The 27523-nt window shown below is 40.2% G+C and overlaps 2 protein-coding genes and 1 long non-coding RNA gene across 3 annotated transcripts; 2 read left to right on the top strand and 1 right to left on the bottom strand.

The window, feature by feature from the left end:
* Positions 1–3354: 3354 nt before the first annotated feature.
* On the bottom strand, positions 3355–15695 carry LOC116394714 (myosin heavy chain, fast skeletal muscle-like). The gene is made up of 40 exons (XM_031867983.1): positions 15645–15695; positions 15284–15521; positions 14869–15012; positions 14557–14713; positions 14378–14405; positions 14129–14234; positions 13956–14048; positions 13807–13870; positions 13327–13425; positions 13133–13236; positions 12912–13050; positions 12685–12803; positions 12432–12581; positions 12174–12344; positions 11780–12083; positions 11447–11517; positions 11272–11359; positions 11064–11181; positions 10842–10965; positions 10622–10758; positions 10251–10506; positions 9787–10029; positions 9498–9674; positions 9254–9399; positions 9051–9141; positions 8568–8957; positions 8333–8459; positions 8129–8247; positions 7768–7964; positions 7475–7658; positions 7228–7393; positions 7018–7142; positions 6461–6769; positions 6167–6370; positions 5948–6073; positions 5668–5838; positions 5431–5535; positions 5267–5362; positions 3669–3800; positions 3355–3474 (listed from the first exon to the last, which is right to left on the bottom strand). The coding sequence occupies exons 2-40, from the start codon at positions 15500–15502 to the stop codon at positions 3457–3459; spliced, it is 5817 nt and encodes a 1938-aa protein (XP_031723843.1). The 5' UTR covers positions 15503–15521; positions 15645–15695; the 3' UTR covers positions 3355–3456.
* On the top strand, positions 5155–11292 carry LOC116394716 (uncharacterized). Its single transcript, XR_004213477.1, has 2 exons — positions 5155–5854; positions 5980–11292. It is a non-coding gene; the product is annotated as an uncharacterized LOC116394716 (long non-coding RNA).
* Positions 15696–18125: 2430 nt separating the features above from the next.
* On the top strand, positions 18126–26997 carry xab2 (XPA binding protein 2). The gene is made up of 19 exons (XM_031868037.1): positions 18126–18552; positions 18935–19083; positions 19332–19455; positions 19544–19741; positions 19975–20109; positions 20208–20372; positions 20525–20669; positions 20760–20911; positions 21015–21134; positions 21254–21385; positions 22026–22157; positions 22318–22431; positions 22537–22699; positions 22815–23005; positions 23974–24096; positions 24210–24381; positions 24581–24707; positions 24822–24934; positions 25071–26997. Exons 1-19 carry the CDS (start codon positions 18517–18519, stop codon positions 25130–25132), a joined length of 2553 nt encoding a protein of 850 aa, XP_031723897.1. The 5' UTR covers positions 18126–18516; the 3' UTR covers positions 25133–26997.
* The last annotated feature ends 526 nt before the right edge of the window (positions 26998–27523 follow it).

The following is a 27523-nucleotide window of genomic DNA, read 5'->3' as shown; positions in this document are numbered from 1 at the left end:
AAAACAAATTCAGTAAAACCACATCAATTTAACTGAAAAGTCTTGTGATTTGTACCAAAATAGACATGGTACAGTGTCAAATTAATTGCATTTGTTAGTTTATTTTACATAATGACTACATTGTTGATGTATAGACCTCAACTCAACACAAAATTGGAAATTGATATAATTGTACTCCTCGTAAAAAAAGTACTGTCATTAAGAGATGACAATATTATGAGTTTGACATATTTTGGGACTTGATTGTGCTCATAAATGCTGAGTACACCACCAGTCATGTCCGAAGTATACCCAGTGGTAAATTGAAAAAGAGCACTCCATCGTTCGTGGATTATTTAATCGAATAAATAAACAGTTTACGATGGGCATATGTGTCCTATCCATTTTGATATCACAACCAGTGATGAGTTTTACATTTGGAGAAGCCTTGAAATGTCACTGGTGTAAAGTTACTGCACATACTAACCTCAGACATCTGAAATCAAATTCTGCCCATGGTCTCTCCATTAACGCTAGACAAGTGCTATGCAACTCCTGGGATTAGAAGGATTGCCAACTCAGATAATTTAACACCAGAACTATGGTCCTTATAAATAGCATAAATATGTTCCTGTGATGGGTGAAAAAGAAGCAGTTTTTGAGTGGAAGAGTTTATACTGACTGACTGATTTAATGAAGGGAAAGTCTGAGATCATCTCCAAGATTTACTTTCATTTCCAAGCTTTGAGCAGACGTGGCTCATTATTTGTCATCATACTAGAAGATCACAAGGTATGCATGGTCAAAAATAAATCCAGCTAAGGGAGGGAGCAGTGATCTGTATTTGGCATTAAGAGGAGGATATATTTATAGGACAGATTTAGTATGTTATGAACACCATATCAGATGTTTAAAAAGATTTATTTTCTTGAATAATCTATTTATTTCTCAAATATAATATTTATTTATTTAATTAGATCAAAAATTATTTTGATCGAATTAAATAAATTGTATGTAAGATCAGGGCAATATGTTAAGAATGGTAAGTTTTGTTGCCCTAGGATCGGGTAGAAGTGCCAGAAATGGGCTGAGCTGGCTCACAGAAAATGACTGACTTGCTCTACTTGTTTTTGTCCCCGGTATGTTACAGATAATGCAGTGCTATAGAGCTCTGCCAGGTGTGCAGCATCAAGCGTTGCTGTAGTTCAACCTGAAGTAGTAAAGATAATGAAGGTTCTGTCCTGTTCTGTGAGAACAGATGGAGTCTCCTTAAAGGACTCCAACAGCTTGCTCTCCTTTGTGGAGAAGCACACTGAGATTTTACCAATCCTTTCAAGTACACACAGTTTAAATGGTCGTATTACCCTAACCTGTCATCTATGTTGGCTGTAGGTTTGATCCAATTCCCCACTTTCTCTAAAATTGAACTTCATCCAGTTGCTACATGTGATACTAAGGAGGAGGACTATCTGTTAAATAAGCAATAAGTGAAATAGCAAAAACACAGAAAACCTTTTAAAACATGACAACTAAACCCATTTCATTCAGGTTTTTTTGTTTAACTTATGTTGACTTATTTTGAGTTGGCTTTTAGGACACATACAGATTATGCGATGACTTAAAGTGACCAGCACAAGTATTTCTTACTTCTTTAAAACTTCTTAGCTCCCGATACTGATTGCATGATGTCATTGCTTTTAAACATCTATGAATTAATATACAGTATGTTGTGCCATGTGTTATCTGAGTAAAAACGTGGTCATTACTTGGACCAATGAGTTATATATAGTTTATATGTTGTTCCTTTTACATTTAACCTTTTAGGATTCTGCTATGGAAAGAAATCCACTTTGGTGGTGTTGATTTCCTTTGCTGCATGTTTGCCCTATCACCGTATAATCCCTTTAGGAGTATGATGTGAAATCCTAGTACCCTTCGGTGAAAAAGCCTAAAGGGATAGCAGAGGGGCATCAAAGGCTTAAGACCTCATTCTGCTCCAAGATTCCAAGTCAAGCTTTAATTTCCTCCAGGAGACAGAGTGCAAAGACTTGCATGACTTGGCACCCTACATCTATTTATCGCCTGTGACATCCCAATTAAAGCATTGCATGGATGCAGGATAGGATACAGCCTTTTATGAGTCCTAAGCAGAATTTGATTCGCTCTGATCTCAGATAAAATAACCAGCACATTTTTCTTTCTCTTTTTTTGGTCTCTTTTAAGTTGGAAACACTGTGGTCTGGTTTTAGTAAATCTAGATTTTGGGGGTTAAGGAGGCAATAATAACACCATCCTACTCAAAATATGTGAATAATTTTTTATAATTAATATTATCCTTCCACCATATTGAAGATTTAAGGTTTCCCCTTCCCAAACACATGTATTTCCATTTTGTGCAGGTTTATACTTAACAACATGTCAGAAGGACGTATTGTACACCGAGTGTAAAGCGGTCGGGATTAGTCAGTACCTCCAATTCTGAAGTCATGCTTCACTGCTGGAAATCGGGGGATTGCGACCTCCAGGTTGGGAGTAAGTTACTGCCCCGGGCTAGGGAGTTTAAGTATCTTGCGGTCTCATTGACGAGTGAGGGGAAATAGATAATGGTAATGGTTTTACCGGACTGCTGCGGTGAAGAGGGAGCTGAGCTGAAAGGCAAAGCTCTTGATTTTCCATGTCTATCTACGTTCTTACCCTCACCTATGGTCATGAGCTTTGGAAAGTGACCCGAAATGAGCTTCTTTTGTTGGGGGTCTGGGCTCAGCCTTAGAAATGGGTATACCCAGAACACATTGGAAGGATTGTATATCTCGTCTGGCCTGGAGTTCCCCAGGAAGAGCTAGAAACCTTTGTTGGGGAGAGCGACGTCTGGAATACCCTGCTGAGCCTGATGAAGCTCTACCGTAAGTTCAGTCAGGAAGACTATACTCTTGTATGCCTAAGCCCGTAGTTTTGCTGCTGTCTCTTTTTAAATATGATTGTCTCTCTACCTTCAGTACGTTCATGCTGCTGTTACGCACCCCTCCACCTTCCTATCAACGCCCCGTCTTCGCAGACTTCATCAACTCATCATTCTATCAGCCTTATCAGCCATCTTCTATCTTGCTGCTGCTCAGGGCAGACGCCCCTCGATTACTTGTCAGGACTTTATCATCACATATCATCTGTATAATAATAAACTATCTTTTCTTTTATCCGACTTGTCTCTCCTGATTGAAATGCCCCTGCAACCCGGCCCGGATAAGTGGAAAGAAAATGGATGGATGGTATTGTTCTTACACACTCGTAGTGCTGCCGATACAATAAGATAATACAGCCATGGCTTATTGCTTGATAATAATTTAGTTGTGAGAAAGGAAATGACAGGATTCTGGATTGTGATGTCAATTATCATCTTTATTAATAAGTTAAAGATGCCCCAGCCACTGGCTCATATTTTATGAACGTTGTTGAAAGGCCTCAACTTGATGATGACGCTTACTGAGCAGAATCAGACTAAAGAAAAAGAGAGGAAAATCAATTAGCATAGTCATTCTCAGATGGAAATTCAAATATGTAATGATTGGGTACGATATAAGCTGTGATATTGATTTACACTGTCAATGGTGAAAGTGCACAGCATCAAATCATTTTACTGACTTCTTCTGTCAGTACAATTGATATTGTGATCATGCAAACAACCAAGATACCTTTCCAAATTCACGGCTCTTGGCTCTCAGCTTGTTGACCTGGGACTCAGCGATGTCAGCGCGCTCCTGAGCTTCCTCCATCTCATGCTGGACCTTTCTGTGCCTGGACATGTGAGTGTTGGCCTGCTCCTCCTGTGAAGGGATTGAAATTATATTGACATACTGTAGCTACAAGACAGTTAACACCTCTTAAGCTCCAGCCCTATTTGTAGGCCTCTGCTCAAAAACGGCATACCCACACTAAAGTGACCATAGTTCTGTAACTACAAGGTCTATTTTAATAATTTTTGTTGATATAATCAGATCACAACACTTGTGAGATTGTTCAGATGGGTAATATTGTGTATATGTTGCTGGTTAATATAGTAAATGAAGACGTTACACAGCTCAAATTGAAAATAATCAGGTTCGCCTGAAAAAAAAGCACTTTTATTGATATAATGTTGTTGAAATAATGCAGATATCTCCCTAAAAACTCTCCCAAATCATAGCACAACCGATCAGTAGTTGCTGAATAAAGGTTGGCTGGGATAAAGTGAAGAATAAGAGGCTTTAGTAGAGAGAGGTCAAGCTAGGTCATCATTTTCGAACCAGCTGTTGCAGCTCTTACATTGTACTTTTATATACTATATAACTATATATTTCACTTTTTTTATCACTCATATTATTCAATACATCCAAATACAGCTGTTAGGAATCATTTTGAGATTCCTAACATCATCAGAGCCTGTTTCTGGCTGTCATCTATAGGATTTTCTCAGTTCATGTGTGTGTATGGGGCTGTACCTCAGCCTATCATCGGTCGATTTCAGTCAATAAGCCCTCCTTCGACGTGTCAGAGTCTCAGGAAGGCGTGTGTCGAATTTGGTGTTGATTGACAGAAGTTTCAACCAATAAAGTTGCAAGATGTGCCGCGTCTCCCCGAGCGTAAATTTCCGCTCGCCGGAAGTCTGACCGCTCGCCCAAACTGGATTGACCGCTCTTATTCTGGAAACAGCTCGGAAGTAAACAGGATGCAGTTGGCAACAATGACTCCAGCTTTGAAACGGATAATCTGCGACGTTATTGTACTTATTTTTCATAAAACTTGGCCAAAATCCCACGATTTCTTTCGTCGAAGGGCAGTATGATGGTACATTTGACCACTCAGAGCTTCGTAGTGCTCCCACGGAGAGAAAAACCGAAATTATTTACGCGTTTGGCCTCGAGTGCTAATGCTATAAAATGCATTGCAACGCTTGGTAGCCGCTAGCATCAGGGTGCATATATTGATTTGCCCTACACATAACCGCGATTTCTGGCCAGGATTTCATGCTTTTATGCCACGTTTTCTAGATGCTTATATTAGTACTCTATAGTTGTGTTTGGAGTGTGTAAAAAGTGATTTATATGATAGTGTTGCCCATACGTTGCTGTTTAATCCGGAAAAAAACTGGACCAATCCACAATACTGGCGAACAACAAGGCTATTTTCCGAACAATATTTTCAGGGGTTCTGAGCCAGAGAGCCCCCAAATTTGGGGGCGTGGAGCTTAAGAGGAGTGATGTTATTATTATATCAACTGTAAATCATGTGTCACATGATCTATTTGACTCACAGCATCCTCAGCTTGTCTCTTGTAAGACTTGACTTTGAGCTGCAGCTTGTCCACCAGATCCTGAAGTCTGATCACATTCTTCTTGTCCTCCTCAGTCTGTACAGATAAATATTTTTTACCAACGGATTCAAACCATGATAATTACCAGTTAAATAATAATTTACCTGGTAGATCAGCTCCTTCACTCTCCTCTCGTATTTGCGAACACCTTTCACAGCTTCAGATCCACGTCTCTGCTCGCCTTCAACCTCAGTCTCCAGCTCACGCACCTGTAATGTGATGAGAAATAATTCATCAAACATATTAGTCCTGAAAAAGGTTGAATTCGTTCTACTCATTCCACGAACAATATACGTCCTAAACTTCATATATGATGAACATTTCAAGTATAAAATGCATACCCTGGACTCCAGTTTCTGGAGCTGCTTCTTGCCACCCTTCATGGCGAGGTTCTCAGCCTCATCCAGACGGTGCTGCAGGTCCTTGACTGTGATCTCCAGGTTCTTCTTCATCCTCTCCAAGTGAGAACTGGTGTCCTGCTCCTTCTTCAGCTCCTCTGCCATCATGGCAGCCTGAAATTATACAATGGTCTCTAATTCTTTCACAATCTATAATATATATTGTCAGTGCATGGAGGTAGAACAAAAACATAACATAGGTGAGCTAGAGATGTAAACTCACGTCAGTGATAGCCTTTTTGGCTTTCTCCTCAGCATTTCTTGCTTCCTGAACTGAATCCTCCACTTCACCCTGAACCTGGACAAGGTCAGTCTCCAGCTTCTTCTTGGTGTTCATAAGACTGGTGTTCTGAATGTTAAAAATAAGGAAGCCATGTTTAATATGATGTTTTGTTATTGTATTTTCAAAATACTAATTTCTTGTGAATTATTGAAAACAAACCTGAGAGTGAAGCAGTCCCACACGCTCACTAGCATCAATCAACTCCTGCTCAGCCACTTTGCGTCCTCTCTCTGTCTGCTCTAGAGCGGCTCTCAGCTCCTCAATCTCAGCCAGCATCAGGCCATTTCTGCGCTCCACCATGGTAAGCTGCTCCTTCATGTCTTCCTGTCCTCTGAGAGCATCATCAAGGTGCAGTTGGGCATCCTGAAAACATAAAAATGAAGAGTTCACCTTAACTTTATTTACTTTCAAACCATTATTATTTTCTTCATTCAGCAATCCAACCAAACCCACCTTGAGCTGTCCCTGGACATTCCTCAGTTGTTTCTGGGCCTCAGTCGCCTGCCTGTTGGCATGGCTCAGCTGAATCTCCATCTCATTCAGGTCTCCCTCCATCTTCTTCTTGATTCTCAGGGCATCGTTCCTGCTCCTGACCTCAGCATCGAGAGTGCTCTGCATGGAGTCAATCACCCTCTGGCTGTTCCTCTTGATCTGCTCCATCTCCTCATCCTTCTCTGCCAGCTTCCTGTCAACCTCACCTTTGATCTGGTTGAGCTCAAGTTGGACACGGAGAATCTTGGACTCCTCATGCTCCAGGGCACCCTTGGTGTAATTTCAACAGTTAACAAATCAGCATTCCAAAAGGTCACCCAGACTTGAAAATTACAAAATGATAAACTTTGTTTCTGTAGGAGCCAGCATATTGTTTTTAGTTTTGTATATGTGCCAAACCAAAGTAAACTTGAAGATCCAATGTCTTTTATCATTGTCAATATGCATGTTTGATTACCCACACTAAAAACAGTTGGATGGTTTTTGTGAGTCCCTGTCAACTTCTGATGTTGTTGTACCTCAGCTTCCTCCAGGGCTGTCTGAATTTCAGTCTTCTCAGTCTCCAGAGTCTTCTTTGCTTTTTCCAGCTCGTGGATAGTCTTTCCAGTCTCACCAAGCTGTTCAGTCAGGTCTGAGATCTCCTCTACAGGAAAGATAATACAAATTACAATTTTAGGAGCTGCTCTACAATCAGTAGTATTTTCCCTCAAGTATAACTGTTCACATACGTTGCAGGTTCTTGTTCTCTCTCTTCATGGTCTCCAAATGATCCAGAGCCTCCTCATAAGAGTTCTTCATCTTGAACAGTTCAGTGCTGAGAGAGCGAGCCTCTTTCAGGGATCCTTCCAGCTCTGCCTGGCTCTCCTCGTACTTCTGCTTCCATTCTGACAGGACCTAGAATTAAATACATGAGGAAACATTGTTGGTTTCATTTTAATAAATCTGGATTTGTTTTTTTACCTAACATTTACGTACCTTATCAAAGTTCCTCTGCTTCTTGTCAAGGTTGGCAGCCAGAGAATTAGCTCTCTCCACATCAATCATGAGGTCCTCCACCTCACCGTGCAGCCTCTGCTTGGTCTTCTCCAGAGAGGCACACTTGGAGTTCACAGCCTCAATGGATTCCTCAGCATCCTGAAGGCGCTGGGCAAGCTTTTTCCTGTAGTGAGCAAGGAAGGACACATCTTTGTTGAATACTGAAACATTACCTACACTACAATGTATTGCAATGTGTTTAATGTATGGAACAGTAGAAATTGTTTATTTACTTTGCATCCTCCAGCTCCTCAGTGCGCTGAATAGCATCAGTCTCATATTTGGCTCTCCACGTAGCCACCTCACTGTTGGCCTTGGACATTCCTCGCTGCAGCTCAGCCTTGGCCTCCTGCTCCTCCTCAAACTGCTCTCTGAGCAGATCACAGTCATGGCGGGCTGACTGAACAGCATGGGCCAGGGCGTTCTTGGCCTGTTTTACATGACAAGAGACCTTGTTTACTGACCTACATATATTATTGCAAATAGGAACTCTGGGTAGGGATACAGGTTTCTTGGTTACTTCCACAAGATGTTTGTTTTACTATTATTCTTAAGTTGCGGCGTATTTTGTAGAGAAAATGGGTATTATAATACCTTCACTTCCTCCTCAATGTGCCGCTTAAACTCCTCAATCTGCTGAGTGAAGGCCTGCTTGCCCCTGGTCAGCTGGGAAACCAGAGCTTCTTTCTCCTCAACTTGACGGGAATACTCACCTGAAGGGCAATGTATGAACTAGTTTTTGAAAATGGTTAACTCACCTAGCAAGTGCTTTTCATTACAGGTGTATAGGTGACTTACCATTCTCCGTCTGCAGTCTGGCCCTCTGTGTATTGATGTCATTCAGTTGGCGAACATTGTCATCATTTTTGGATTTGAGCTCACTCAGCTGGTCCTCAAGACTTCTGCACATTTTCTCCAAGTTGCCCTATCAATAATAAATGTGCTAAATTTGTATTCAAGCAACACAGACATTTGCTGCTTGTCAATAGATCATTTTTCTTTTTCATTTTTGACTTAGAAACAAACCCCACACCTTTGCTTTGGCAACAGACTCCATGTTGCTTGAGAGGTCATCAACCTCCATCTTGTACTCGCTCTTCTCCTTCTCCAGCTTCTGCTTGACACGCTGGAGGTTGTCGATCTGTTCTCCCAGCTCTGCAACACTGTCAGCCTGCTTCTTGCGGAGAGCTGCTGCGGTAGATTCATGCTGCAGGGTTGACTCTTCAAGATCCCGACGCATCTTCTGGAACTCAGCCTCGCGCTTCTTGTTCATCTCAATCTGAGCTGATGTTGCTCCACCAGCTTCCTCGAGCCGCTCGCTGATCTCCTCGAGCTCCCTGGAGAGGTCAGCCCTCTGCTTCTCTACTTTAGCCCGAGCCGACCTGTCAGCCTCAATCTCTTCCTCCAGCTCCTCAATACGAGCCTGGATTTGATGATAGTAATATCAATGCAACTTATTAACCTTAACATGTTTGTTTTGATTCACTGAGTGTACTATTCATGTCAAATACATTACCTGGAGTTCCTTGATCTTCTTATGAAGCTGAGCACCAAGAGTCTGTTCATCCTCAATCTTGCTGAGGAGCTGGCTGGTCTCAAAGTCCTTCCTGGAAGAGGAGACCAAAAATATTTCTTTGTTATAGTTTTCCTGTTGTTTGAGAGTAATGTGTGGTATGCTAATACGAGGATTAATAAACTTACAAACAAACAAAAACTTACTTTTTGATTTTCTCGTCAGATTGCAGCTTCTCATTCTCCAGATCCATTATGGATTCCTGGGCCAGTTTCAGATCTCCCTCAAGCTTCCTCTTGGCTCTCTCAAGGTCCATGCGAAGCTTCTTCTCTTGCTCCAGTGATCCCTCAAGCTTTTGAAATAAAATGTTTTGTGTTTGTACAATGGAACATCAATGCTAAAACCCAAACTGTTTCTAGTTTCATAACTTTGAAAGCAATGTTTCCTCACATCGTCCACTTGCTGTTCCAGCTTTGTCTTGGCCTTGGTCAGAGTGTTGACTTTGTCTTCCTCTGCCTGGAGATCATCAAGTAATTGCTGGTGAGCCTCTTGGAGGGCTTTCTTCTCCTTCGTTAACTTGGCAATGGTCTCATCTTGAGATGCCAACTCCTCCGTCAGGTTTTTCACCTTAAAAAAGGAATGAAGGATACGCTTTAGTATAACTTAACATCTATGCATATGTGATTCTGTAGAAATATTTTATCAGTTTGTATCAGTGTATATTTCAAGTTATGTGAACCTTGTTTTCTGTGGCATGTTTCTCCTTCTCCACTTTAGCCAAGGTGAGCTCCAAGTCATCAATGTCTTTCTTCAGCTCAGAGCATTCATCCTCCAGCTTCCTCTTCTTGGCAGTCAGCTCAGCATTCATTTCCTCTTCATCCTCCAGTCTCTCAGCTGCCTCTTTGGCTTTGGCCTCGAGCTGGATTTTGCTCTTAATGAGCTGCTCACACCTTTCCTCAGCATCAGAGAGAGTATCACTTTCCTATATTTTGAATATGCATGTGGTAACACATTAGATTATCCATGAAAATACGAGTTTATTATTTACTTTTTGTTTAATGTGTAATACCAATTATATATAGATTGACTATTCAGAAAGGCTAGATATTTGGTAAAGCAGGTACATAATGCAAACCCTGCATTTTGTCTGCAAGTATCTCCTGAGATCTAATTGATGAATTCAGTCCAAATGACTTCACTTACCGAAGCCATTTGCAATTGCAGGTCATTATTTTCCTGCAGCAGAGAAACCATCTTCTCCTCCAGTTCCTTCTTCTTGGCCAGTGCAGTAGCCAGGTCTGATTTCATCTTATCATAGTTCTCCTTCATCTGTTGCAGCTCCTTCTCAGTTTCAGCACTCTTCAGAAGAGGTTTGATCTTGAAGTAGAGTTTCAGCCATGGCCAGTTCTTCACATTCATGAATGAACGGACATTGTACTGGATGGAATAGATTGCCTCTCTAAAAACAAAATATATATATATATATATATATTAACAGAACTTTTATTGTAATATGATTATGTAGAAATATCAATATGATATCACTTAGTATAGTGCATGCATGATAATTGTACCTCCTCTCCGTCATCTTAACAAACTCCTTTCTCATAACATATCCTCTGCAGAGAGCCTGAGTCATGGTCACCAGCAGAGCCAGTTTGTCATCTCTCATCTCCTCCAGGGTACCCAGCAGACCAGCTTTGAAGAACACCTATGTTGTCAAGTGAAGGAAATTAGTCAGAACAGGACAACTGCATTAGTGAAAGTCTGTTAACATTGTCCAAAAGAATGTACCTTTGTGTGCCCAAACTTGTACTGAGTGTGGTCCACATCAATGGAGCCCAGCAGCTTCTCTGAAGCTTTTTTGTTGTCAATGAACTGTCCGTCTGGGATGACACCAGCATTCAATACTTTGTATCTGCAAGGAAAATATGCTGTGACTTTGATGTATTTCAACTCTTGGGCAGGCATAACATCAATTAAATTTGTCGTGCATAAACTGAAAATGATTGTCACCTCTGCTTAAAGTCTCCATAGAGGACTCTGCTGGGGAAGCCCTTTCTGCAGATTCTGATGCCTTCCAGCACACCATTACACCTCAGCTGGTGGATGACCAAGTGGTTCTCCATAAGACCTGGTAATTGCAAACACATATTGGGTAGAATTTCTCTTTTTTTATACTATGTTTCACAAAGTGCAGAAAGGAGGATTATGAATGTCTTACCTTGGGTCTTTGATTCATTAGGAATCAAGCAACGGACAAAATGAGGGTGGGTGCTCCTCAAGTTGGTCATCAGCTTGCCCAAGTTCTCCTGTGGAGCGTCATAACAAGATAATATGTCAACATTATTTGAGGTTTTTCATTGTTATCCAAAGATACTGTATGAAACAATACATACTCTGAAAAGGGCAGACACAGTCTGGAAGGAACCTCCCTTCTTCTTTCCAGCCTTCTTGCCAGCAGCAGCATCTGTTTTGCAAAATAATTGAATTTCATTAATGGGACTGAATAAATAACGTGTTATCAGTGTTTAAGCATTCTTTTTCATGAAAAATGGATTTTGTAGTTCAGAAATGGTCCGGAAGGAACCATCCTTTTGTTTTTACGCCCACCAGATGGTTGTTCCAGAGAAGTTGCAACAATGCCACTGAATCATTGCCTTTGTTTCTGCTCAGGTTTTATATCCTTATTAACATAAATGTATTAATTACCAGTTTGTATAGCGTCTTACCTTCAGCTCCATGGGTTACATACAGTAACGATAGCAGTTTGTTTGCAGATTTCTGGTAGAGCTGAATAACTGAGTCATTCAGGGGGTCCTTGTTCTTGTCCAGCCAGCCATTGATATTGTAGTCCACTGTACCAGCATAGTGAACCAGAGCGAAGTGAGATTCGGCCTTGCCCTTTCCAGGCTTTGGCTTCTCAAAGGCCTTGGTCTTGCCAAGATGCTGATCATGCAGCTTGTTCTTGAACGTTGTGTCAGAGGCCTTGGGGAACATGCACTCCTCTTCAAGGATGGAGAAGATGCCCATTGGCTGAAGAGATATTTTGTCATATAAGAATCAATAATTTAGCATCCACTCCAAAAAACAGGAATTCAGTTCTACCTGACAGATTTGTCTTACCTTCTCGATAAGCTCAATGCAGGCAGCCAAGTCCATACCGAAGTCAATGAACTCCCATTCAATGCCTTCTTTCTTGTACTCCTCTTGCTCCAGGACAAACATGTGGTGGTTGAAGAACTGTTGCAGTTTCTCATTGGTGAAGTTGATGCAGAGTTGCTCCAAGCTGTTGAACTACAGTAAACAGGTAGATAGTCAGTTAAATTGGCATGCAGTGTTCATAGTGTATATCATCTCTACTTGTATGTTTTTGTAACTTACATCAAAGATCTCAAATCCAGCGATATCCAACACTCCAATGTAGAACTGTCTGGCCTGCTTTGTGTCCAGCATCTCATTGATACGGATGACCATCCACAAGAACATTTTCTCATAGATGGACTTGCACAAAGCACTGACAGCATTGTTGACCTAGAAGTAAGGATTTTAGTGTGGTAATTTATTAGACAAATATTTTCATATCAAAATGCAAACATTCCCCTATTTTTTCCAAACCTCATCTTCTTTTTATTACCTGTGGCACGGTCTGACCTTTGGTCACCATCTCGTTTCCGACCTTGACTCTTGGGTAGCACAGAGCTTTCAGCATGTCGGCTGAGTTCAGGCCCAGGAGGTAGGCGATTTTATCAGCCACTGGTGGAGGGAAAAGCAAGGAGCACTGAATACATATTCACTGGTACGGTATTTTACAAACCAGAAAACTTGCATGATGAGAATAGTATTCTTTTTTTAAACAATTACCCTCATTGCCATCGGGTTCAGCCTGCTCCTCACGCTGCTTCTGCTTGAATTTCATGTTGCCATGATGCATCGCAGCTCCAGTCAGCTTGTAGATGCCCAATTTCTCCTCAGCAGTGAAGCCCAAGATGTCAATTGCCGTCTGAAATGTAAATTAACCAAAGTTATTGGTATGGGAAACCTTTTCCCCAATAAACTATCTATTTGACTAATTGTTATCTTACATCTGTTGCAACAAACTCCTCCACATCATCGATGCTTTTGACAGTGATTTCACCCTGACTGACCATGTGGTAGTCATAGGGGTTGGTGGTGATCAGGAGAGCCTCTGGAGGAGAACAACAGAAATACATAGTATTGTTTAGAGTTTTTTCTGGCATTGTTTACATTTCTATCTCAAATTTGAGTTGTAACATACCCAGGAGCTCAGGCTTGTGGCCAGTCATCAGCTGATAGAAGATATGGTAGCTCCTCTCAGCAGACAACTGGAAGGTGACACGAGATTTCTCCAGCAGATCTAAGATTAACAAATCAAAGTCAAATTACAGTTTGTTGAATTTAAATCATACTATTATTATTGATAATATATAAAAAAGGAAATATTTGACATATATAAATGTATGCACAACCTCACCAAGAGGCATCATATCTTTGTACAATATTGCCAAAAGCATAGAACAAAATAAAGCCCAAGATTTTAGAACTCAATGTTTCCAATGGAGATATAGAGATAATTGAGTTAAGGCTTGTAGCTAAAACTATTCCACATAACTGCTGCTGAATATATTACATATTGCATATATTATCATACAGTGACAACAAATGTTTTTAAGCTATTTGCAATACTACCACCATATCAAGTGCAAATTCAAACTGCAAAATATAGAAAATGACTTACATGTTTCAATATCAGCTGAGGCCAGTTTGCCAGTGGTTCCAAAGTGAATTCGGATGAATTTACCCTAAGCACATCAGATTAAAGTTAGCAGGATTTTTGACATGCAGCTCAAAAGGTTTATGTGTATGTTATGCCCTTTTAACACTTACAAAACGAGAGGAGTTGTCATTCCTCACAGTCTTGGCATTGCCATAGGCCTCTAGTAGAGGGTTGGCTGCAATGATTTGATCTTCCAGTGAACCCTACATAGAGACATTATGAGGCTAAATTATTCAACAACAATCAACTGCGGCAAAGATTTTTAGCGTACAACAAATTTTACCTTGATTTTGCTAGTTTCTGCTTTCTTTCCTCCAGACACTGCAATTGTTGCAAAGTACTGGATGACACGCTTGGTGTTGACAGTCTTTCCTGCACCAGATTCTCCACTGGGGGAAAGAAGAGGGGAGGGAGAAAACTTGAGTCATATCAATGTCCTATAATATCTTATATAGATACATAAAACATACTATTATATGATATTATACATGTTATATATACATATATATTATTCTGTTATGTATTCACTCACGTGATAAGGATAGACTGGTTTTCACGATCTGAAATAAACAAACAAATACTTTAAGATCTCATAAAATACCATATATTGTCGAAATACAGTCACATTTGAGGTCATAACTGCTGCGTCTTGTTTAGTGTGTCACATAAAGACAAATTCATCTGTCGTCTTCTCAAAATACGATCTCTTACCAGTGAGCATGGCCTGGTAGGCATTATCAGAGATGGAGAAGATGTGGGGTGGAGCCTCGACTCTCTTCTTGCCTCTGTATGCATTGACAACCTGAGAATCGTACACTGGAAGCCACTTGTAGGGGTTCACGACGACGCAGAAGAGGCCAGAGTAGGTCTGGAAATGGAAGAAAGTTCCCTTTTGACTTCATTGCTTCTACATCTGACATACTGTATACATAAATTCAATCTGAATTTCATTTAGAGCAGTGGCTGTAGAGAAAAGAAAAGTTTTGTTTTTTTCTTTATGTTAATGCAGATCTAAACACTCACATAGATCATATATGATGCAAAACGCTCTTTGAGGTTATACAGCACAGCTGGCTCATTGAGGTGGGTCATCATGGCCATGTCCTCAATTTTATCATACTTGGGAGGATTCATTGCATGGATGTCATCTTCTTTTACAGTGAGAACCTAAAAAGAAAATGCAGTAAAAAAGTAAATTGGGATGGATGTCATCCTATTTCATTGTTAACAATAAATTTAAATAAAGCATGTATTCACCTACCTTTAATTTAAATAATATTAGTCAAGTCGCATAGTCTCATATAATAGTTAAATAAAATGTATCTCATTCTCTCTTGCTAAGAAAGTCTCCAAAGTAAAATAGTAATAACTTAACGATTTAGAGAACTGTCATCAGTTGGTTTGGGGTCATTTGAGTTTCATGCATGATTACACTTACCTTTGATGGCTTTCCTTCATATAAGATTGTCTCAACTGTGGCTTTGCCACCCTCTTTCTTCACGAGTTTACCCCTTAGGTACATTTCAATTGGATCGACCACAAAGAAGGCTGTCTTGGCATCAAATGGAGAGTTTTGAGCCTCAATCCTCTCCCTCTCGGGCTTGCGGAGGTATATGGACGCAGGCCCATACTGCGCCATCTCTGCGTCTGTACTCATGGTTGCACTTTATTTGGGACTGAAAAGATAAGAAAGAATTTGGATTACTTCGAATAATTTCATTGTGATAGTATTTGGTGGTATTATATGGTAGTATTTGTATCTGACTGTTATGGAGGTTGTATTATTGTTGATGTCTTACCTCAGTTTATCCCAAATGAGTGCCACAGCTTGTTGCCTTAGAATGCTGTTAAAGAAAGATTGAGTTGATCATTGAAGAGGTAAAACAATTTTAATATTTTCCGCTGTCTAAAGCAGCAGTAAACAGCAGTCACACTACATGAATTTTATGTTATAACCTGCGTGGCTCCATAAGCTTTTGTTACTGCAGTGTAGCTGTCATTTGTGTTTTGTTTCATTTTAAGAGTTTTATTTAATTTCCTTTTTTTCTCATTCTTTTTGGTCTATCTTGATTGATTTTATTCTGCTTTTTATTGCTTCTTGTTCTCACTTGAATACATTTCTTTGCCTATAACACACTTTGAATTGCCTCTGTGTTTCAATTATGCTATATGAATACATCTGCTTTGCCTTTACAATTACAGTACAGTACAGTTATATAAGCTCCTACACAACTGTGTTTCATAGTCTCTCCAGTGATCCAAAGCTATTTGGATCATTCAAATAATATCAAATAACAGACTTTTCTAAATTCACTATTATTAGTTGCAAAAGATATTTAGCAGCTTGCTTTACAAAAGAAAGTAACATATTTGCTTATTTATATCCCTTCAAGACTATTTGACATGAAAAAACATGCTGACAAAGAGTGACATTACATTAATGCAATTTTGATTGTAAGCAAATTAGATGAGCATAACCACACACAAAGCACTAACCTGTGATGCCTGTCAGTTCTCAAAGGAGTCTGAAGCTGCTGCTGCTTTTATAGAGGCTGGAACCGCCCAGTCAGCAGCCGTCCCTCTCTCGATTTGGTCAAGCATCCCTCTCATCTGAAACCTATCTTAGTAAACCTTTTGCTTGTTCAACATTGCTCAACTGTCAAAAAATAAATAAAACAAGAAAAAATTAATGATAAATAAATCCAGCAAGATGGGATCGAAACTCACACTCTGTGTGTTGTACAATTATTTACAAAACATAGCTAATTCGACAAATACATATTCATCTATTTAGTAAATATGTTGACTTTCGTTATTTGAACCTATGAACTCTTTGCCCTTAGTGAGATGAACTAAAATGTCATTGGTGTTTAGTGTCGGAGCTTGTCCACATTTAAAATCTTTGAAATGCAATAAAATTGAATATCATTGGCAAGTATTACAAATATAAGTATAATAAAACTTAGTATTGTAGCTTACAGTCCCTCACACACCATATATACATTTTGAAGAGTATGACATGTTCATAATGTCATGCACATGTTTTAAAGAGAGCCTGAACCAAAGTCCAAAGTATGTCCAAAAATAGATGCTGTGCAACATGTTTATGTTTCTGTTATTTGTTTCAACAAATAATTTAGTCAAATAATTAAGTAACAAATGATTTAGATTCCAACTTAGCCTACTTGAGAAGGATTTCATAATTGTATAATAGAGCTTGTCTCTACTTGCCCTCGCAATTAAACATGACCATAGCCAGACATGCAACTTAATTTTGGAGAAGCACCCAAGGGGTGCTGGTATATAGTTGCAGGTCATGTTGCACAGATCATGTTGCTCTGGTAAACTCGAATGTAAGGCCCATTCCATAAAGTTCAAGTGGTATTACACTTTGCCTTAATAGGAATACAAAAGTGTTTGCCAACAAGGCTGAGATAAGACCTATAATAAGTTCCACTCAGATGTCAAAGTTCTTTATCCTTGTGCTACATTTGATAGGATGTTGTTGCTGTTAAGGAAACACAATATCCTTCAAAAATGATGTCACTGTGGTTTTGAGAGAACAAATTATACACTGATAGTTTTATTTTTAAAAAGTAAAAAAGGTTTACCTTATAACTTTAAAAGTAACTTTATGGCATTCTTCACTTCTGGTAACTCGCTATGATATTTCATTTACATCACAATTTGCATATGTTGTATATGTTGTCATTTGAGCCACACTAACTTTCTTAGGGTAACTTTTACACTGGACTAAACTGTCTCATTAAGACTGGGTCTGTTCTGGCCTCAGGTTATCACAACAGTCACTCCAGTATCAGTCATGCTATATGATATACACTACCTAATTATTATGACATTTACCAAAATCAAAATCAAAATATACATAAATGAATGTGCAGTAGTGTGCACTACATCTAAATACATCTCTGATCTGCTGCTACCTTATGAACCATCCCGACCCCGCAGGTCATCTGGGACTGGTCTGCTTCCTGTTCCCAGAGTCAGAACTAAACATGGAGAAGCAGCGTCCCAGAAAGCTGCAGGTCTGCTGAGACCCTCAGCTCCTTTAAATCAAGATTGAAGACTTTTCTGTTTGCTGCTGCCTTTACTTGAACCAGATTCAAGGATATTAATCAATTTCTGCGTTTTACTACTGTATTTTATTTCTTACACTGCTTTCTATTGTTTTAATGACTGTATTTAATGTTTCAATGAATGTTCTTGATTGTTTTTAAATCTCCTTTACTTTTGCCTTGTGTTTTGATGCTTTTAATGGCTTTATGTGAAGCACTTTGAATTACCTTGTTGTTGAAATGTGCTATACAAATAAACTTGCCTTGCCTTGCCTACTGTATTTCAGATTGTAACATGATGTCAGCAGTATGCTCAGCCAACTGGTTAATTTTGCCAGTGGTAAGGTGACACAATATGATTTATAATACAGACTTTGTAATAAGCAGATCAAGCACAGATACAACATTTGCTACAAGATCCATATTTTTGCGCACAAAATAATGACCCCTGACGTTGCTGTGACGTAACGTGACGAAGCCGGAAGTATCCCACCTCCACCCGACACGCTTTGAGTTGTCTGCAACCGAAGTGTTAGCTACAGTTAGCATTACTCTTTTTTTTAAATCTCGAACGGCTATTCTCCCCTGGAAGAAAATGCCTTCACTAAACGGAAAACCCGATGTTATATTCGTAAGTTACACCACTGCATATTATTATCTAATGGCGTTTATTGACAGGGAGTGTTAGCTAGTTAGCTAACATTAGCTAACTTTTACTAAAGCGCTAACGTTAGCATAGCTGTGTGTTTGTGTGTAACAAGTTAGCTTGCTATGGCTCGTAAGCTGTGAATCGTAGAGATTTTGTTGTCAGGCATTCTTGGCTCCTAACTAGTGGTTATGATAGTTATCGCAGATTTATTTATGTTTTACTTACGATCTATAAACGGATGTATTGTCAACGTTATAGTAACGTCGCACTAATGCTAGCTTTAGCAAAACGAAACTCTCTCGAAGTTATTCATGTTGTAGTTGTTATGTTACTCGACGTGTTATGTGCTTTGTGGCTCTGATAGGAGGACGATGATCTGCCATACGAAGAGGAGATCATCAGGAACCCATACTCGGTCAAGTGCTGGATACGTTACATCGAATTCAAACAGAATGGAGCCAAATCCACCCTCAACATGATCTACGAGCGCGCTCTGAGAGAGCTGCCCGGCAGGTAGTTAACGTGACAGGGGACCGTTATACACAAAGCAACAACATTGTACTGTAAAAGCAGTTTGCTGCGATTACCTGCAAATCCAAATTATTGCAATCACATTAGAACATGCATGCATGAATGAACATGCCTTGTTTTTTTATTTAGGTGATGAGTGGCCTGATGGCTATACCAGGTTTTAAATTGTGCACAACTACTATTTGCTTATGGTCTAACCTTTTTCTTAAATTTTTTTTTCCATTTTACAGCTACAAGCTGTGGTACAATTATCTGCGAGAGAGACGGAAACAAATCAAAGGGAAATGTGTCACTGAGCCAGGATATGAAGAGATCAATAATTGCCATGAAAGAGCATTGGTGTTCATGCATAAGGTAATACTGAACCACTTGACAGTACAAAATAACATTCCGTTGTGGTCAGTTGTGCTTGAAACTTAACACCTGTCTTTCCTTAAACTAGATGCCCAGACTGTGGCTTGATTACTGCCAGTTCCTTGTATCTCAATGCAAGATCACAAGAAGCCGGCAAACATTCGACCGGGCACTCAGAGCTCTTCCTGTTACTCAGCACCCACGTATCTGGCCTCTGTATCTCCGCTTTGCCCGTAACCTTCCTCTGCCCGAGACAGCAATCCGAGTGTACCGCAGGTACCTTAAGGTGAGAGCACGGTACCAAAGCTAGTTCTATAAAACAGCTGTTATTTAGGAGGAACACTAATAGTTGTATTTGTGTGCTGGATTTGCTGATTTTGTCTTGAGAAGGTTTTACCAACTATCCAAAAAGCTTTAACAGCATACTGTATAAAGCTCAAATGTTGATGAAGAAGCAAAACACATTTAGAAGAATGATAATGTCCTTCACATGTGCTGTCTGCTATTTGTACCATGCAGCTTTCTCCAGAAAATGCAGAGGAGTACATAGACTACTTACGGTCTGTTGGCCGCTTGGATGAAGCAGCTGTGCGACTAGCAGCTGTTGTCAATGACGAAAGCTTTGTGTCCAAAGAGGGCAAATCTAACTATCAAGTAAGATTTTAATATCATGTGCACTTCCAAATTTGCCTGTTTTTTCTTAAGCTGACGAGCAAAATTGATCTTGTTTCTACGTGTATTTTGTCGGACAGCTGTGGCATGAGCTGTGCGACCTGATCTCCCAGAACCCCGATAAAGTGACGTCACTCAATGTAGGGGCCATCATCCGAGGAGGCCTCACTCGCTTCACAGACCAACTTGGAAAACTCTGGTGCTCTTTAGCCGACTATTACATTAGGAGTGGTCACTTTGAGAAGGTGTGTATTGTCCAAATAGCTTCAATTTATACATATCATACAGCACTTCATCATATTGAAATATATTTAAACAAAATACGAGATACCGCTGCTTAATATTAAGCTAGTTGACTGACTGTCTATGATGATTTATGTGTCTTTACTTCTCTCAGGCCCGTGATGTGTATGAGGAGGCCATCCTTACAGTGGTAACAGTACGGGATTTCACACAAGTGTTTGACAGCTATGCCCAGTTTGAGGAGAGCATGATCGCAGCAAAGATGGAGACCACAGCTGAGATGGGGAAGGATGAAGATGGTGTGTGTGTGGATTCATTAATATTGCCAAAGTTCCTTGCTTTCACTTCTCTTGTCATGCATGCCTTACTCTCTGTCCCTCTCCTCCCAGAGGACATAGACATGGAGCTCAGACTGGCCCGCTTCGAGCAGCTGATAGCCCGGCGGCCCCTCCTATTGAACAGTGTTCTACTGCGGCAGAACCCTCATAATGTTCATGAGTGGCACAAGCGGGTCAAATTGTATGACGGCAATCCACGGCAGGTAAGTTGTCATACTGGTACAACATTTAACAAACGCTACACAGGTAGAACTGCATTTATGTTGTACTAGACTAATATATCCGCGCTCGCTATATCTTCTGCAGATTATCAACACATACACTGAGGCGGTGCAGACTATAGATCCGATGAAGGCCACGGGGAAGCCTCACTCGCTCTGGGTTTCCTTCGCTAAATTCTACGAGGAAAACGAGCAGCTGGATGATGTAAGTCATTGAGGGCTTTCCACGGGCATTATGGAAACCCTCCACAGTTCTGAGATTCCTTTTTTTTTTTTGTCTTTTTCATTCCTGATATTTCTTAACGTTTACTGACTGTCACTCAGGCCAGGACCATTTTTGAGAAGGCTACCAAGGTGAACTACAAGCAGGTGGATGACCTTGCTGCAGTGTGGTGTGAATATGGAGAGATGGAGCTTCGCCATGAGAATTATGAACAGGCGCTGCGCATACTGAGGGTGAGGCACTTGCATCTCGTCTGCGGTCATTATTACGGGTGCCATCAGTCAAATAGTAGCACTATTTCCACTAGGTGTTTGGTGACATCTAGTGGCAGGACTGAGAAACTACAACAACATTGCATATTTTTACTTCCTGAAAGCATATTCTCTGTCGAGGTTTATCTCGTGATTTTCAAACTTAACACCTGGTAACAGATGCAGCAGTCGATAGATTTGACCTGAGGCTGCCTATCATAATGGTGTTTAGTGTAGTGTTCGTCTTTAAACTTGAACCACAGCTTGACTTGTGACGAACAAAATCATTACATACTGTTGGTTGCTTTCTCTGAAGCTCTCTCAACCTTTCAGAGGATGCAGAGATGGTCACTTGTTTGAGGGAAACAAAACCAAATGCATCCTAGATAACTGGTTTAGGGCTCTAGGCGGTTAGCGTATTCATAACGGAAGAGATTTGGGGCAAAAGGTGACGAGCTTTGATTTGAGTCCCTGCCAATGAATTATGGCAATTCTGAGCACGGACTGGAATATTACTGATTGCACATTTTTAAATAAATGAGACCACTTGTGTATTTGTGTATACATGTTTTGTGGATATAGAGGTAAGACGTATGTTGTTCTTTCAATTATTTGAATTTAGAAAGCGACAGCAATCCCATCCAAGAAGGCGGAGTACTTTGATGTATCTGAGCCGGTCCAAAACCGAGTTTACAAGTCTTTGAAGGTCTGGTCCATGCTGGCGGACCTGGAGGAGAGTCTCGGCACTTTCCAGGTAAGCTCACTGTTTACATATAAGCCAATACAGAAGGTAACATGACAGGTGAACTCTAAGATACTAAGTATTGGGTTAGAATTCTGATCCCCTGTGTCTTTGAAATCATTCATCTCTGTGAGTGGTATATGTTGATTTCTTCCTCCATTTTTCTTCTCAGTCTACCAAAGCAGTTTACGATCGCATCATTGACCTCCGCATCGCCACGCCACAGATCATCATCAATTATGCCATGTTCCTTGAAGAGCACAACTACTTTGAGGAAAGCTTCAAAGTAATAACATGCCACTAATTAAATAATGTCAAAATGTATTCTAGCCTTGATCACCGTACCACCCCTTTGAATAATTTTTCAATGTGTTTGTTGATACCTCTTTAGGCATACGAGCGCGGTATTGCTCTCTTCAGGTGGCCAAATGTTTATGACATCTGGAACACTTACCTCACCAAGTTCATTGATCGTTATGGGGGCAAGAAGCTGGAGAGAGCTAGAGATTTATTTGAACAAGCCCTGGACGGCTGCCCTGCCAAGTTTGCCAAGAGTAAGTACCTTTGTCAAAACGTTTTGACGTGTATACAGCATAGTCTTCATTGTGTCTATTTTTTTTTCTTTATAAAATGTATTAATGCTGAATGTACCACTGTGTTGCTTTCCAGCCATTTACCTGTTGTATGCCAAATTGGAGGAGGGCTATGGATTGGCACGACACGCCATGGCTGTCTATGAAAGAGCAACGCAGGCAGTAGACTCTGTTGAGAGACATCACATGTTCAATATCTACATCAAGAGAGCAGCTGAAATTTACGGAGTCACGTATACCAGAGCCATTTACCAGAAAGCTATCGAGGTACATGTGAAGAGCATTGACGCGTATGACAACATGTGGTATTGGAAGGTTTATTTTTCTGTTGAAATAAAAGAACCGTGTGTAGCATTTTGGAGAATATTGGCAGAAATTGAATTTAATATTGATATTAATGACAAATCTTACACAATAGACCTTTTAATTTGATATTTTTAAATACCGTATTTTCCGCACTATAAGGCGCACTGGATTATAAGGCGCACCTTCAATGAATGGCCTATTTTAGAACTGTTTTTATATATAGGGCACACCGGATTATAAGGCGCATAGAATAGAAGCTACTACTGTTCAACAACCCACTGTTCGAGTTTGTCCTCTAACTGTGGCCATCTCGCTTTGTTCCCTCGGAAACTCTTTTTAGTCTTCTTTACTTGGCACAGGTCATCTTCTTGCTTCCTCCACTTCCGTACCATTGATTCATTAATGTTGAATTCTCTCGCTGCTGCTCTATTCCCATGTTCGGCTGCATAGCTGACAGCCTTGAGTTTGAACTCAGCGTCGTAAGCGTGTCTCTTGAAAGGTGCCATTTTGGGGTCTTTATACACACAAGTGGTGTTGGACTAGGAGTAAGCACAGTACCGGTGTTTACCGCTATTACTTCGGCGACACCCCTGACTACGGTAGCCGTAATGCTGCAAGCGGTGCGGCTCTGTAGTTTACCAGTCGTACTGAAACATTTTGACAGAGCGCCGTGTACAACCAGTATAGATCAACAAATTAACCAATTGATCCATATATAAGGCGCTCCGGATTACAAGGCGCACTGTCGTTTTTTGAGAAAATTAAAGGCTTTTAAGTGCGCCTTATAGTGCGGAAAATACGGTACTTTCAAGTTATTATCTATGCAAATCCTTCTACTATTTGTGACTCATCAAAATAACAACATTTGCTGTTTTATTCATTATTGAAATAACAAAAAATCTGAATTATACCTTTTTGTTTTTATCCAGGTGCTTCCTGATGAGCATGCAAGGGACATGTGTCAGCGATTTGCTGACATGGAGAGTAAACTTGGTGAGATCGATCGGGCCAGAGCGATCTACTCCTACTGCTCGCAGATTTGCGACCCACGGGTGAGATAAACCACCTCCTGCCGTTACCCGTTTCTGAATGAAGTGACACATTTCCATCAGTGATGTGCCCATCGTAATTCCTCTTGATATATTCATGAACTTGGGTCTTTCAGGTGACTGCAAATTTCTGGCAGGCCTGGAAGGAATTTGAGATCCGCCACGGAAATGAGGACACGATCAGAGAAATGCTGAGGATCAAACGTAGTGTCCAAGCCACATACAACACCCAGGTCAACTTCATGTCCTCTCAGATGATGAAGGCAATAACGAGCTCCACGGGCACCGGTGAGAGAGCTTGCACTAACTTGTTAGCCGTGAGCTGAATAGGCAGTACGGAACTTTGGGAGGGGATGTTTCATAATATTCATATGGTAGCCACGCGTGCTATTTTTCCAAAATCCTGAGGTTACCCCTAAGAATAGCACACGGATGAATGTACTCCTGCTAATGTTTCTGTTTGTCCAACCTTTTGTTTTGTATCCAGTGTCAGACCTTGCTCCGGGCCAAATGGGAATTGATGACATGAAGATGCTGGAGCAGAAAGCACAGCTGCTTGCTGCAGAGGCCGAGCAGGACAAACCCAAACCCAAAGAGAAGATTCTCTTTGTCAGGTCGGTCTTTTTGTTTTCTCTGGTGAAAGGTTATGCCTTTTTTATAAAATTGGACAACACGCTCCAACCTAAATGGAGACGCATGAATCTTATCCTCTTCATGTGCCTTTGCAGGAGCGACACCTCTCGCAGCGAGTTGGCTGAGCTTGCCAAACGAGCCAATCCTGATGAGATTGACATTGACGATGATGACGAGGACGAAGGTGATGAAGGCCAGGGACCAGAAGGTGAGTGACAGACACATCGGGCCTAGCCTCAGCAGTAAAACAGGGAAATTAGGTGTGTGTTTAAACATTCATGTGGACATGTTTTCTTCATGAACATGCATTTGTAAATGGTTGTTTTCGTCCTGTCCTTTCTCAGAGGTGCAGCTTGAACAGAAGAGTGTCCCCACAGCCGTCTTCGGAGGCCTTAAAGAGGACTAAAAGATTCCTCCCACGCTGTATTTCTCAAAGATGCAATTTTCTGATTTCTCTTGTAGACATTGAATATGCTCCATTTTTTCAAATTTGTGTAATTCCTTAGTTGTATCAATTTACTTTATAGAATGGCAGCATTTTTGCCTTTTTTTCCATCCTGGTGGATTTTTGTAGTACAGTACACAAATACAGGACCTTGTATTACTTTTGGCCATATGGTGTCAGTCTTTCTCAAATATCAAGCTCAAGATAATTGTGCAAATGAGCAGTCTTCTGTTATGAAATACTACTATGTGGTTACGTGATAACTGTAACTGAAGTCTGGTGAAGTTCTTGTTTCCAAAAAAAACGTTTTGTAAAAGAATTAACACGTTTGTACACTTAATAAATGCAGAGCTCTTGTTCTGACGGGAAGCTCTGCCCCAGAAAACAAAGGGGGAGGAGCATTATTTGTTTGTTTTCAACAGGAGGCGTTCATTTGAAAGTGGAGCTGAGCATTCAAGCCTCACATTGTTGGCTCGACGATCTCTAGTATGTGGGTGTCTTGCAAAACCCAGTGATCCTGAAAAGATTTCAAAATTAGTAAACAAAAGTTAACCATCCAAATAACTTTCTGGTTGTACATGTATTGTACACGTACACGTTTGCTAAGTTGAATAATAGGATGGTAGTAAAGCATTTAAAACTTATTATTCAGTAGCCCTGCAGTCATTTCCTCATGCCCACTTCTTGTGCCAGGTGCAGGTGTTTACTTTCCCACTGATCATTTTAGAAGCTGGAGGTATTAATGCTGTAGTTTCTGTCAGTCAGTGTTGTTGAGGGTCTGATCGTGACCCAATGCAGTTTGATAATTTTTGGTATGGACAAGACTTTCTTTTTAGGTTCTCTGATTGCCACTGCATATGTTTTTGTGAATTATGCATCATCAATTCTAACTGACAAGCTGGTGTATTTGAATGTCTGAAACTTTATTTACATGTCTTGAAATTTGCAGTTGTGATAAAAATTGATTTATATCTGCAAAGCAGTGACTTTCATCTGACGGGAAATTCTGCACTAAAGTAATTTGGTTTTCTTTCAGAAGGCACATTTAATTTCTGCAAAGCTCCTTTCTTTAGTCTGACACTAAACACATCAAGATTGATGTGCTCCAATAATAGATGTGCAAAGTATTTGTCCTTTGAGATTAAATATGATGTACATCTACTTCAGTATTTAATGTAAAAGGCCTCATGCTTTTAATTGTTTTCATCCCACCATAAGAGTTAAATGAAATGAGGGATAAATTGTTTCTTTCATAATTAGATTGAAATAGCTGAGAGGTAATCCTCTTACAAAGTTACTGCAGCTGGGCACTGAGTGCTCTTGGAACATCATGTGATGATGAGGCTCTCTTGAGATTTCAGTTTTTAAATGGGATGGTGCTTCTGGAAACACTTCAAAACCTATCGAAAAGAAACTCCTGAGTCACAATTAAAATGAAAATTAGAGGCAAATTACACTATTTTCCCTTCCTGTATAGATTTACATACAATTCTATATTTACGCTGTTCCTCTTGTTCCAGCCTTTCTGTTTATACAGCAGTCTGCTTTTAAAGTGCAGCAAGGTATGTAAACAACTGAACATATCTGCATGTTTTTGACATTGCTGCTAATTTCTAACTATTATTTAATCAGGAGCTGATTTATTGTTCTGATTACCCAGCATTGTAATGTGTCGTATGCCTAGCTCTTTATTTCTTTATTTGCATGTTGTTGGGCTCTGGAGAAGCAGAAATAAATGACCAATTAACATGTTACATTTACATTGCATGCTCTTATATTGTTCTTTAATTCAGGACAAACTTAAAAGCATTGACGAATACAAGCTGCCTTGGTTATGGTGGTTTCTAAATGTCTTCATCTCAGCAATAATTGGGCCAAATATTTTTTTGGTCAGAACACATTGTGATGAATGTCATATTTCTCTGGTTTACACAAGCAAATCAAAGTCATTAAAATAGCTTTCCAAAGATCGATAATGTGCTTCAGTGATCTTGGGTCAGAGCTTCTGTTTTTGTTCTCTGTCTGCAAGAGGTCAGGGTCCTTTACAGCAGCACCCCTAAGGCTGATGGAGTTTGCCCAGGTGACTGCAGCACGCCGGTGTTTCATGGTGTTTAACCGGGGTCATCACATCTGAGACAGTCATAAACAGAAAGCTAAAGTCCTACATTTTCGCAGTGTATCTTGACCCTGAATTTACCGCCTTTCAAGTGTGAGAAAATAAAACGTGAGACGTTTCAAATGTAAATACAGGCAGTACAGGGACCACAATGTCGGCTTCAGAGGTGGAAAGTAAGTATATTCAGTCTAGTACTGTACATACAATTTTGAGGGTACTTGAGTATTTCCAATTTA

The sequence above is a fragment of the Anarrhichthys ocellatus genome, unplaced genomic scaffold (assembly GCF_004355925.1).
Source record: "Anarrhichthys ocellatus isolate YVR2014 unplaced genomic scaffold, GSC_Weel_1.0 scaffold40, whole genome shotgun sequence".
Taxonomy (NCBI): Eukaryota; Metazoa; Chordata; class Actinopteri; order Perciformes; family Anarhichadidae; genus Anarrhichthys; species Anarrhichthys ocellatus.
The sequence above is the reverse complement of the archived record's forward strand: the minus strand, read 5'-3'. Positions and strand labels throughout refer to the sequence as shown.